General features: G+C 38.6%; 1 protein-coding gene across 2 annotated transcripts in view; it reads left to right on the top strand.

Moving 5' to 3' along the window:
* Positions 1 to 13,372, top strand: part of ADGRD1 (adhesion G protein-coupled receptor D1) — a 162,062-nt gene that overhangs the window by 19,652 nt on the left and 129,038 nt on the right. For both annotated transcript variants that reach the window (XM_085321106.1, XM_085321109.1), the window contains 7 exons: positions 299 to 363; positions 1,081 to 1,236; positions 4,139 to 4,198; positions 5,391 to 5,508; positions 5,933 to 6,043; positions 7,788 to 7,863; positions 11,480 to 11,621. In XM_085321106.1, the coding sequence (XP_085177232.1) occupies positions 299 to 363; positions 1,081 to 1,236; positions 4,139 to 4,198; positions 5,391 to 5,508; positions 5,933 to 6,043; positions 7,788 to 7,863; positions 11,480 to 11,621 (728 nt within the window). The remainder of the gene's footprint in view (positions 1 to 298; positions 364 to 1,080; positions 1,237 to 4,138; positions 4,199 to 5,390; positions 5,509 to 5,932; positions 6,044 to 7,787; positions 7,864 to 11,479; positions 11,622 to 13,372) is intronic.

Here is a 13,372-nt window from a genome sequence, read left to right as displayed (position 1 = left end):
GAGATTCCCATGAACTGCAAATAACACTTAAATTCCTGTTTGCAAAGAAAGGTTCAAGTGTTTAAGACTTGGATTAGGTTGCAAAATTCAACTSTATAAAGATGAAATAAAATTGAGAAGAATAGTAGAAGAAATTGTTTAAACAAGCCTATGCAGCTCCAGTACTGAAAATAAGTAAAACGCAAACAGCAAGTATGATTATTTCTAGTTGGAGCTGCTCCAGCCTGCAATGGGAATACAGTTTTAGTAAACTTTCTTGTATGTATGTATGTATTAAAATAGCCTTTATTTTCCTCAGGTGTGCAAGTTGTGCTTTCGTCAACGCTTCCATGGTCTACGGTGACAACGACTCCAAGGCCTGTGGTAGGACAGTCCTCATAACTCTTTTCTGTAAYGCCAGAATGTGTATATATTACAAAGAGTTACAGGTCCTCCACAGATTAGTTTTTGTTAGTGGCATTTATTTGACCAACCCAGTTAAAGATTTTCAGATATGCAAGCTACAGAATCCTTAATAAGAATAGAAATGAACTGGGACAGATGCAGGGAATTCACTGTTAAAGAAAAATCTGTTTCCTATAAACAGAAAACAAATTTCTGAAATATTTTAGTCTACTGTAGATATAGGAGGGCATTCAAAAACATTGATTTTTTTTTTCACTTGCTTGATATCTGTAATGTCCAAGTTCCGTTTGTCACCTTGATCAGAGACTTTCAGGAAACCATGGTGGATATGACCTGAATGTCTAGTGAAAAATGCCATGTATGTCTGATTCTGATTACCGTATCTATTCGTTCATATGCTTTCCTTTTTGCTCTTGGTTTACCTGGTCTCCTCTGTGTAATCCCAGTGGTCATACTAGGTTGTGCTCTATCCAAAGAGGAGGAGAAGACTGGGTCAGGAACCTACTTTTTTGGCTTTAGGGCCAGAGAACCACATAGGACAAGTCTTGAAGTTACATTGCTTGACAATGTTGTAGYGATTCTCAGAGAATTAAAAACTGTCATTTAACTCTCTTAGGGCTACAAACATAAATAATGACTGCCTATAAGTTCTGATGAGCTCTCTATCTCCTGCAGCTGTCTACAAATGCCTATCATCCCATCATAACTAATCTGACTGAGGAAAGAAGAAACTCTCACTCCCCAGATACCATGCTGAACTACCTAGAAAATCTATCATTCAACTTGCCCAACCAATCCTTGTCAGAAAATACTGCTCTACGTCTGACTGAGGTATATTTCTTTCAGATCTGTATGTGAAGCCAGGTAACCCTGAACTTGCTCCAGAAGCTGAAACATAAAATTCAACTTTGAAAGTTTTTGCTGATTGCAAATACGATAAAAAAATAGAACTATTTTAATAAGTGTCAGAACATGTGTTTCAACCACAGAAAATGGCTTAAAGATCAGGATATTATTTAAAACTTAAATTCTAAACATTTGGAATTGTGACTGCAGATTAAAAATAATTATGTAGTTAAGCAGACAACTGCAAAAGAAAAATAATTTCTTATGAAGTTGTTTTCAACTGAAAATGTATCCAATCAATGATATGCATTCTTAGAAAAAATTTAGCATTTAGATCTGGGTGATCTAAAATGCAGCTGAGTTTGCCAGTCCTCTGTCAGGCATAGGACTTAGAKGTTTTTATCACAGTAGTGACAGCTGCAAAACGGAGACATATTGCAAACTGGTTAACATGGATGCAGGAAGCATCTAGTTGTGGCTGTACTGGAGCTCAGCCTGGGCAAGCTACCCAGGTATATACTTACTATCTAGTATATTTGAGTTCCACACTACTGTAATAGACTGCTACTGATACCCAAGCAAGTTAGTTTAAATCCCACAGTGGAGGGTTAAAGTGTTATCATTTACTGCTGTCTGCCCAATCTTTTTTTTTAGTGTTTATTGCTCCTGTAGTGATCATAGGCTAAGTAGTGCCAGTCCAGCAGTTTCTCTTTTGCAAAGTCATGCAGTATTTTTGCTGGACTCTAGAATGGCTGAGGCAATGCTCTGCACTGGAGCTGGCAACCCGTGGGAGAGGGACTGTTGGTGACATTAGTGTCTTTAGCTTTTGGGAGTTAATGCCCTTATCTTATGCTATGCTGCMATCACAGCAGGTACTGTGGTAGAGGTATTGCAGATCTCCACTAAAATTGTTCATTGTAAGACCAGGTCCAAAACTTCATTCTTGTTTAAGTTAATCCACAAAGGTGGTGGTGGGGGAGCTTTCTGCAGTCTGARCTGAGGACAAGGGGTCACTTTCTGCTAACATAAAGTTAACCTTCCGTAAAGTGATGGGCAGCTAATTCCCTCATTTCAACAAGCTAGAAAACTATTATTACAGTAGTCAGCTCTGGCCTCACCGGTGATCGCTCCTCTGAGCGCGTGGGTAGTACAAAGGTGACAAGGGTTGTTTACTCAGACAAACAATATAAATAAGTACTTTTGAAAAATACATGGGCAGCAATTGTTACGTTAAAGGTTTAGCATTTGCAAACTTTAAAGCTGGAATTTTATGGATCGGTTTAATATGGAGCAAAAATCCTTCTAAAAAGCTTTAACGTGTTGTTTCCTTCATTTTGTTGAAAGGTGCGTGTGGGGGCGGATCCCCACTGAGAAGGGGGTATCATCCAGTCAGTTATCGTACCCGTTTCCCACACCATCGCAGCTGCCGTTTCGTTGCTCGTTCACGCTATCTAACGCTGCCGTGCGTGCCATGAAAGCGATGTGCAGGCAGAAACGCGGGACGTGATTATGTTTAGCAAAGCTATTTTGGGAAACAAACACCAGAGAGTCCTGATCATGCGTACAGGCTGTATCGTTTGTCTGATTGATGATTTGGCTTTGTGTTGTGTGCAGCTAATTCCCTGACAGGCAGGAACTGAGAACGCGTACTCTTTTCTCTAGTTATCTCTGTCCTGGTTGTCATATGCCTCACAGCACAAAAGGAAAAAAAAAAGTGCTGTACAATAAATGTTCTGATTGCTGRCACGTATTTATAATAAGTTGCTTCTGACACATCTTTTCTTATGTTTTCTGTTATAATTTTGTTCTGCTCAGGAGGTCTAGTTCTCCTGCTTTCTCTCCCTGCCTAGTGGTCTACCATACCCTCTTCGGGGTAATTCTGGAAAAATCCTGGGCCTTGGAAAGAGATCCTTCCTAAATACACTGCACAACTGGGTCTTGGGTTTAGCATAATTTTCATGCATGCCGGGTGAAATTCCACCCTGAAAGGGGCAGCGCAGAGCCTCTAGCCCCTAAGGGTAAAGCTCGTATAGCAAAGCCTCAAAGCTGGCCCGTATGTTATGGATTACAAAAATGTCCTCAGAAAACACCATTGCTGCTTTCTTCTACATTTCTTGGTGGGACTTTCCTGTAACCAGGCTGACGCTCTGAAGACACTTTAGCAGATAGGCGTTGAAGCAGGAGACACCAGCTTCACTTTCAAGACCCAAGTCCTTGTTTTAGCCCATCGTACGCCCTTGGTGAGAGTTACGGAAGCGCCTTGCCTCGAGCTGGGGGCTAGTCTTACTTTTTAGGCAGGGAATGGAGCGACCTGGCTTTTGACCCTAGTTTGTCGTAGCCTGCTGCATGATTTGGTGCCAGGCGTTCCCTGTGCTCTAGTTTCCCCTCCTCCTGTTTGTCTTCGTTGGCAAGACTTCTTGGGGGTTGTGCTGTGCCGAGTGCTTGAACAGTGCCCGCTGTGACGGATCCTGACCTCCAAAACAACCTCCAAACGCAAAAGTTAAGTAGATAATCCAGGAAATGGTGCCCAGAAATATACCCATGCTGTTGCAATATCTCTTCACTTAATGAGGCTGGGCATTAGTGTTATATGAATTTCAGTGGCTTCATTTTGTTCGAGCGTTGTCACCTTAGCTGTAGTGGAACCATTGCGTTTTGGGAGTCTCACAGGGGTGTTATTAAATAAACTATTACTTTAAAATCTCACTATATAAAATACGATGAGAGGGCTGGCAGGTAGGGGATGAATCTGTGACATGCATGAGAACAGCTCTGTCATCTTAAAATAAATCTGAGGAAATCCTAGCAGAGATCTGCCTTACGTGCTTACCTGGAGATGTAGCTGATGAATAACTAATCAAATAACACAATTTTATTTATCTTCTAGGCTTTTTTAAAAACTGTTGAAGACTTTCTTTTACTGCCTGCCTGGGCTGATAAATCAAAGGTAAGACATATAGCTTAGATTTGTGGGTTATTTCAGGTGCATATTTTCTCATGTATAGAAATGAAAATAGAGTTGCCTCTATTATTCATGTCAGAACTTCTTGGCAGTGTGACTTGTTTTCTCATAGGTTTCTGTCATTTTAATTAAAAATCTATAGACAAAAAATAATTTTCTTTTGTAGTGTTTTTGAGCCTTAAAATAAGGAACTTCTATGATTTCTATGACTTCTACTCCAAATTCGGCTGTTCATGAATTTGAAAAACACCAGATATTTTAAAGTAATATTTTTATTTAATTTAAACATATATCTTTTCAATATTTATGAAATATACAGCAGTGTTTAGAGAAGTTAAACTTTGAGAACGGGAGAGTGATTTTTTTTATCCCTTTTCACTTCTAGTTCCTCTTTTAGAGTTCAAAGAAATACTAAGAGGAGCAATTCAAGAATTTCCTGAGATCTTTTGAAGTTTGAATCTTAAGGGAGCAAAGTTTTCAGAATACAGAGCTCTTACAATGAGAGAAAGGGACAGGCTAAAGTAAATTAAGCTCTTACTGAATCGTAAAAGGCTTTGAAGAAAGACAAACGTCTAATGGATTTAAGTTCTTAGCACAAAGTGTGATCGTTTCTCATGCAAATGAATATTCAAACATTTATTTTCCATTAAGCCATGCATTCACTCATTTTTATGCATCAAGTTTCAGCCTGGAGGGCTGCTTTCCAGTGGGCATATAAACACTTTGAGTGTAACTTTATGCCAGGGAGCGCTGACATCTTTTAATAAAGCTGAAATAAGTTTATATATTCCGTAGTTTGACRTTTATGTTCTGATGAAGATCTGATACTAGTCTGGCATTAGGATGGGGTGGGATTTTTTTCGGTCTTTATATATTGCCAAAATAACCTGTTCAGTTCTTGGCCTCGTTGTGCTGAATCTAATATAATCGTCAAATGCTGATGGGAGCAAAGAGTCACTTGGGGACATACTGTGGAGCAATTTTGTGATACTGGGCTCTGTGTGGTATCAATCCATGTAATGCTTTATTCACCATCTGTGCAGAAGATTGTGGTGAAACGTATATGGGCAGTCGAATGATGAATCTAACAGGAATTTATCACGGCACCTTGCCATTTTGCGCTATGAACTTCAGTTTCTTTTGTTATAGAGCCTTCTTTTTTCCCCACCCCCCCCAGACTGCTCCCATATTTGGAAGTTTAATTGAAACTATTGACTGTGTGATAGTGCACGTGACCCGCCACCTAGGAGAAAACTCGTTACCTGTAACCGTTGAGGGCACGTCACCTGTGGCAGGTAGGATTTAGCAGAAATGTTCTCTCCCTCTGGACTGGAATATGTCTGGGTATCATAAATAGTTCCATGCTTGTAGCCCCCATTTGCCAACGTGGAGGAGGAAATCAAAATAAGTTATTTGCTCTGTTAAATAGAAAATGTTGTATCAGTTGTGGAAAGGTGACTATACAGTTAGTCCAGAGTTATTCAGCTCTGACAGCGGTGTTAGCTTCCTTTAGGTTATTTGGGGAGGAGTTCAGAATATGAATTCTRTGAGATTAGTCCAATAGTATATGAGCAATTAAAGTAAATTTCTGTGAATAGCTGGGGCTTCAAAGTCAAAACTTGCAATACTTACTAAAAGAGTTGACCCTAATGTACTCAAGTAGGTTCTAATTTTTTTTTTCCTCCCCCCTCCCCTTTTTTGGCGGGGGTTATCACACAGATTACTCCTTGGCCAAAATGTATCCTCAGACTCTGAATTTGTCCCACTATCGCTTTCCATCTCAAGGGCAGAGTTATATTTCCATCCCCAGTGAAGCTTTTCACAAAACAGGTAAGGAAAAATTTAATCCGAGGGGTAGAATCATGTAAACAGGGTATCTGGAAATCATTCTGCTTTTGGTTTGCTGTATTTTTCGTAGTAACTGATTTGATCGCTGTCAGTTATGTTGGCTTGAAACAGAAACAATTTCCCTGTGATATTAATGAATGATTAATGCAATATTCTTCTCATATGCAGTATTCTTGCAGTAATGCAAGTAATGTTCCAGATTACTTGAAGGATACTTTAATTAAATTAAACTGGAATATTACAGCTTGACCACGCAGACTGTAAAGGCTTAATCTGGACATCCTTTGACATCAGGGAAGCCATTTCATAATTTCATAATTTATTTTTAGTCATCTGAACTACTATTTTTAAGGAATTCCAAGGTATCAGATCTTGCATCACATATCCATCACGCAAAACATGTCGTAAGGTGTTATGGATTAATTCCATAAAATGAAAGATTTAAGTAACAGCAACTACAGAAACAGAATAAAGATGTAAACTGCAGTGAAGGGAGAAAGGCGGAACTCAGTATTGAAATACGTATCTAAGCTAAAATATTAATAATCCCCAGATCTGGTGATATGGCAAAAATCTGAAGCTTTAGTCAAGATTTTAAAATTACAGGGTGTTTGATGTTAATTACCTGTGCTATAATTAAGGATTAAAGGAAACATTTACAAAAGCACCTACCTGCATCCGCATAACTTGTCTGGAGCCCCTTCTCCTAGCCGCCTCTGTTGAAGGAAGGTTGGTGTCTCTTCATGAAGCCAGCCGCGGGTGGCCTGCCGCGGGAATACCCCGGTGCTTACAGGACTATCTGTCCGGAGTGCGGAGACAGCTTTGCCTCTTCCCACTGGCAAGGCCTTTGGCTGGAGACTTTGCTGTGAGCGCTCCGAGACTTGAATAACTATAACTGCAAACCAACCTGTAATGCTAAAAAATACATGTGAAAGGAGTTTTTCCCTTCCCACTTATGAAGTCTTCTCACCATGCAGATTTTTTTTCTTGATACAGAAATTTATCATGTTTTGTGTCTTGAAATGATCCAGCCTGTAAGATATTTAACTGTTCAGGAGAGATAGAAACCAGYTAGCTCTCACTTCTGAGCAAGTTTAAGCTTCAGGTAACATTTTAATGCTGTACAAGGGGACTAAATTAAAAACTGATTATTTCATCTTAAACAGTTGGCATTATAAGTACTGGAATCCAGAGAAAGGGATAATAAAGGACATCTGTGTGRCTGCCGCTTAACATATGTATCTGTCTCTTCGCTCAGATGCTGGAGCACTTGAAACGCATATAGCAAGCAGACAACAGACAAACTGGTTGCTGGTGTTTGAGTTTTGCAAGCTGGCATGAGTGTTGCTGGTAGTCAAGTAGCCTGGAGAGTGCTGTGGCTGCCCCTGAGGCACAGATACTTATGTCCTGTGGCCGTTTCTAGTGGCGTGTGGTTCTCATGGGGGCTTTTTAATTGACAGCTCACTACTTTCAAGATGAGTAAGTTGTTAAAGCACAGTTGAACAGGGCAGGCAGCTTTCTGTTTTACATTTGACGGTTCTGGTGCTGTCTTGGAGGTTGTTCATACCTTTCCATTTACTCAACAGAGTGATCAGAACTCTGCTGAAGTAAAGATATGAGAGTTTACAGAAGTCAAGGCTCTTATTTAACAGGGAGCTGAAGTCTAGGAGAGAAATGTCTCTTGGAACTGCTGCTCTAAGGAATAACCTCTGTTGCCTTTTCACAGCTTGGATAACCATTGTTGGCCTGCTTTACCATAACATGCACGGTTTCTTTCATAATATCAATCCTATGGATACCAAGTAAGTACCTGGAACCCTCACACTGCAGCAGTTTACTTTAGTGATGTACCATTATAACAGTCATGCCTTTATCAACTGTAAATAAATTATGAGCCATAATCCCGATTCTGCAATGCTAAGGACATTTAGTCATTAACTAGAAAGAGATTAAGACTTTTTATTAGGTTTATTTTATGCTGTGGTAAAATAGATTCCCGCAGCAACATGTTTGTCTTTCCTTGTCTCTTATTTCTGTTAGTCAGATTGGATATTAGAATTTTATAATTCTAATCTTTGTCTCATAAGACCAAATTATATCTTCTCTCCTGACATGCATAAAGATAATGTTTGCGCTTAAATGAAACACGAAAACATAACATCCCTCCTAAGGAAAGCTCTGAATCCTAATCCTATAAGCCTCTGAGATAATTTTACAACAATAAACCATGCGATACTTCAAAGACCGTTTGCTTTATACGCTGTTACCAATGAAATCATTAGTAGATAAGATAAACTAAGAGTTGCATATCTCTCAGCAAGACAGTTCACTGGGGAATTTTACAAGGCCATTCATGTAAATCATTACACTTTTATTTTAAGCTAGTATTAATTTATCTTTTTGATCTCCGCTAAGGGACATAGATTAGGTTACACCAGTTCTCAGTCTTATTCAGTCTGTGGCTTTTTACCACGTTGTGTGTGACAGTGGAAAAAGGGATACAGCATGCATTTTACGGAGTGCCTTGCATGTAGCTCTATGTAAAGAGAGGAAGGTCATGATAACACTGGCATGTATTTATGAACTCCAGGGTAAAGATTCCTGGTTTACGACCAGTCTAATCACACTGAGATAATGACACAACTGTTACTAAACAGCACTTTTAAATCAAGTAGGAAGTTGCACCGTTTTGTACCCTGCTCTCTCAAAAAAGGACTGTTAGCAGGTATGTGTAAGGGAACCCTATCATTAGTGTGCAGTATTTCTTACTGGTATGAAGAAATAGAGGCAATAATTTAYGACAGCTTATGTTTTTCAAGCAGGAGGATCCCTGCAATTTATTAAGATAAAAAATGTAATTTCAACTTCCTACAGAGAAAAAGAGAATTAGTAGGGTCTTAAGTCAGTTMAGCAAGGATAAACGATCAGTGGGTGAAGTGGGTGAAGACTTGCACCTCAGAACGTTGTATTCCAGTGCACCGCCCTAGAGTCTACAACTTCTGGAGCTCTGATGTGGTGAACACGCACAGTCAGTCATCTCTGTGGGTGTTCATGTGTTGAATTTTGCGGAGGATCTAGAGACGGATCCCTCTTCYGTGAAAATATATGGATTTTTAGCCTTCATATCTCAGAATGAAGGAACTGGCCCTGTTGCATAGTTAAAGCAAACAAGCACACAAACACTGGAGTAAAAATGCCTCCTAGATTTCTGTCCAGATAACTCAAACTATTTGAACTGTTTGCAGTGTGCGTGTGCATATACATACATACATATATATATATATATATATATAAAAGCATTACAGAACCATGTCTATAAAATTCCAGTTGCAGATCTGTCCAAAATGTGTTCTAATAATACATGGAACGCTAGTTTGGCGTTTTTCCTTTGTTGACTCAAGCCCTAGGTATCTGAAAAATGTTTTTAAAAATTATGCGATTCTTTCCTGCTCAGTTTTCTTTTGTTTACTTTACTATTATCTTTTTTGTTTGTTGCACTAGAATAACAATGTTTTCTAAGAGTAGTTTGTTCTAAAGACCTTTTAGGCTTCTTCTAACTTTAGGCCACTTGAACACCTGTAATTTGGAGCCTGCCCATTTTCTTCCYGAGGGCAGAATTTCATTTTCTTGTGGTTAAAAACCAAACTTGGAACTTCCATGCTGTAGCACCAGATGACTTTTCTATTTTTGGACTATGTAACCATCAGCCTYCAAGAGGAGGAGTCAGGTTGTGTGTGTCTGCCTGTGTTTGTTTTATTTATTTATTTTTAAGAAAWCAAAATTAAAAYGGCTTTGAGCCCTAATCTGCTCCTAGTCATTTGTTTGTATAAATCTGTGATGATCTCGCTAAGGGGAATCGCAGATCCACTGCCGTCTGACAGCCAGGTGCATTGCTGAGACTGTGCCGCAGAGAGGAAAGGTTGGCATTTGCAAGCACAGAGCATAGAAACAGCTTCTTGCTTGTACTGAAGTTCTTTACATGTATCCAAATTCATCTAGCTTTCTTAATGCGAAGTTAAAATAGCAGATAATGAGTGAAGGGGGGGAAAAAAAGTGCCCCTGCTTAATCTTTGGAGAAGGAATCTCAAAATGCTAGATACTGACCTTCACTTTAAAAGTCCTTCTCTACTTTCATATAAAATAGCAAATTTCTGTCCTCTAATGAACAAATTCAATTAAAATTTTGATTATTGGGTGCAGAAGTAATTTCTGATACTGATTTTCTTTTTAAATTGGTCAGACRTGAAAATGGAAAATGTCTGGAGAAATGGAAAAGACTGGTGGTTGGGACTGTGCAAAATAAGTTCTGTTTTATTTAACTTCGCTGAGCAATTGAATAGAGTTGTTTTAATATCTGACATGACTCTTTTTGTCAATGAAAGAAAAACAAGAAAGCATTGTAACAAGTTGCAGATGTAAAAAAGATTTTTAAAGTGCTTTGTAAATTGGCTCTTCCCACTACTGTGCTATGTTTTGAAACCCACAATGATGGTTAATTCACCATGGCTTATGTTTGTAATTATAAATACCATTCATTCACATACCTGATTAGGAGGCAGATGACAGAAACCGTTTTACTCGGGCACTGTTTGGTACTGATAGTATAAAAAACTTATGCCTTTGGTGTAAAGTAAAAGTTTTAAATAAAAATAGAAATAAAAAGCCTCTAAYAAACAAACTCAGCCTAGGAAAAAAATACTGCCTGGATCGATCAGATGTTTAGTCAGGTTTTCCTCTTTGTTCTGTGATCTGAGTTTAGTGAACTTTTCTGGACATACTCAGTTTTTYAGAGTAAAGTTATAAATTACTTCTAAATATAAAAGTATACACATGCATTATTGCATGTGTTGTGCATTAATATATTTAAATAGGTAACCTGAGCTTGTAGGCAAACTTTCTGCTCACTGAAAGGTTGCTTTGCCTAGTTAACCTTTTTTTTATGCCCTTTACTTCATAAAATTCTCTCTAATGACCTAAGGCACTTTCAAAAAGGCTTTTAAACCTTTGTAAAAGACGAGCAGAATGGGGGAATGCTGATGAACTCAGGTCTCCTAATCTATAAAACTGTTCATCTGTGACTTTAGTCCTCGCAGAGGATCTTCTGGGGCCAGATCTTGCTCCCCTGCAGAAATTCGTTGACTTCAATGGAAAGAGGTGCTGATGTTGCGGTGGCTGTGGGTGAGAGTTCTTGGATGCAGCTCTAAGAAAAAGCTTCATCTGCTGCTGCTGCTGCAGCCTTTTGCTTTAGGGAGCCCGTTACGAAACGGAGTGCTGTAAGCCACATCTCTGAAATTACTGCAACGGTTACCCTAGACAGGATCAACGGTTTTCAGGTGAAGTCGAACCAGGCCAGCACTGGTATGGATTGAAGAATGCTCTTTTATTACTTCCTTAACATRTTGTTTATTTCTTTCCAAGGATTGCTGAAGCTGCTGCCTACAAAGCCTATAYGATCTCAGCAACCAGTTACCTTATCTCCCTGAAAGTGGAACCTCCACCTACGTTGTCCCACAATCTTTCAGGATCTCCACTTATTACCATCCAGCTTACCCATAAATTGGTAAGTGAAACAGGAATTTTCRGTTTTGGCTATTATCAGGGCTGTTCAAAACTTTAGTCTCTATGACAGCTTCTTTGCATTTCTCTTGTAAATTTTGTGGKTATTTTTAGTTGCAATTCAGATGGCATTTGTGACTGCAACATTACATTTTTCTAACAATTGCATTTCAAGGACTTTTGTTTCTATCACAGCGAAAGGCTGATTAATGCATGTGTTGAGAAAAGGTAAGGTGACAAGTATAGCTTTAGGCCCTTCTGAATGTATTGTTCTGTAGATGTGTTTGTGCAATTTATAAAAGGTTCGGTATGAATCACTACTTTCTCATTAGAGCTGGCGAGAAAACAAGAATTCATTTATGTAAACGCTTCAGAGGCATTTTCTTTTGGTCTTACTCCACGCTGGGATAAAACTAAGGTGCTTTAAATCTCTTCATGAATAAACCCAGAGAAGTAATTCCTCCGAAGGCAGCCAGAAGTATGATGAGTAGAGCAACCTCCTGGGATAGGAGTAGAACAGGTTCAAATTCTTGTTCTAGCGCAAGCTTCCCTTTTTAAAGAGCAGAGCAGAATTCCGTCCTGAATCCGAGGAACAGGGAACAAAGTTTATTCAACTAGATAAACTTCTATAAGACACTTYGATTTTACCAAATCAGCATAATCCGTCAAGAAATTGAAAAATAGCTATTGCTAGTTGCTCTTGGGGGAGGAGACACCTCCTTTTGTCATGTCGCTGATGACAGAGAATAGTTTAGTTCAAACTCTGAGATGGCGGCTTGAGGAATGCAGCAATCATGACCTACTCAGTAGTGTTGAACGGAAATGGAAAACAATTTTTTTTTTAAGATGTACTTAGATGTTTCTTAAAAAAATTCCATAGAAGTTCTCTTTTCTACTTATTTCAGTAGCACAAAAAAAGTGTTGTGAATATGTCTATATAAAATATTATGTACAGCAGATGCAGGTTGACTGGAGATTYGTGTGTGGTAGGGAAGAGGCTTTTTTGTCTCTAGCTGGTCAGTGTTGCGTTTGTAGTCAGCCATATCTTATTTACCATATTTTTACTGTTACTTCCATTAYAGGGAACGTGCAGGATATTAACTAGAAGGAGCAAATATTTGAAAGGAAGAGATTGTGTACTTATGAATAAAAAAGGTATATAAAATATATTCAGGAGCTAAATGACATTTGAAAAAAAAATCTGACTATTAATAGGTCATTCTGGTCCKGGAGGTCATTTTTCTTAGCAAAAATTATTAACAACACACTGGGATCTCTAAGAAGTAAAAGCAATGATATCACATATGAAGCATGCCACTGCTTGGAGGTCTCAGAAGGAAAGAAARCTTGAAAATTTTTATTGACTTGTTCAGCCAACGAAATATAGCAACGAACTCATTCGCTTTGACCTGCAGCCTAAGGCTAGTTTTGCRTCAACATTGGGTAGAGAGCAAAGGGGATTATGTTTTACTGATGTTTAAAAATACTTTTTTTTTAAGTGTATACAGTTGAAACAGGAAGTTGGTGGAAAGATTAGTCTTCATCTTTGGCCTTTTTTAATGATCTCTCGATGGTATTCCATGTTTGATTCCTCACAACTCGTTATTGCATTTTCTGAGCTTGCAAGCAAAGACAGATATTTTGGTTTAAGTTGTCAGTTCAGCCCAGATCTAATCTTTGTGTAGAGAGGTGTTATTACCATTGTTGTCTTAAACTTAAAAAAAACAAAAAACAAAAAACAAAAAACAAAAAAAA

The sequence above is a fragment of the Rhea americana genome, unplaced genomic scaffold, assembly GCF_003343005.1.
Source record: "Rhea americana isolate MKP2758 unplaced genomic scaffold, rheAme1 scaffold_68, whole genome shotgun sequence".
Classification (NCBI taxonomy): Eukaryota; Metazoa; Chordata; class Aves; order Rheiformes; family Rheidae; genus Rhea; species Rhea americana.
This window is presented reverse-complemented; position numbering and strand designations above follow the sequence as displayed.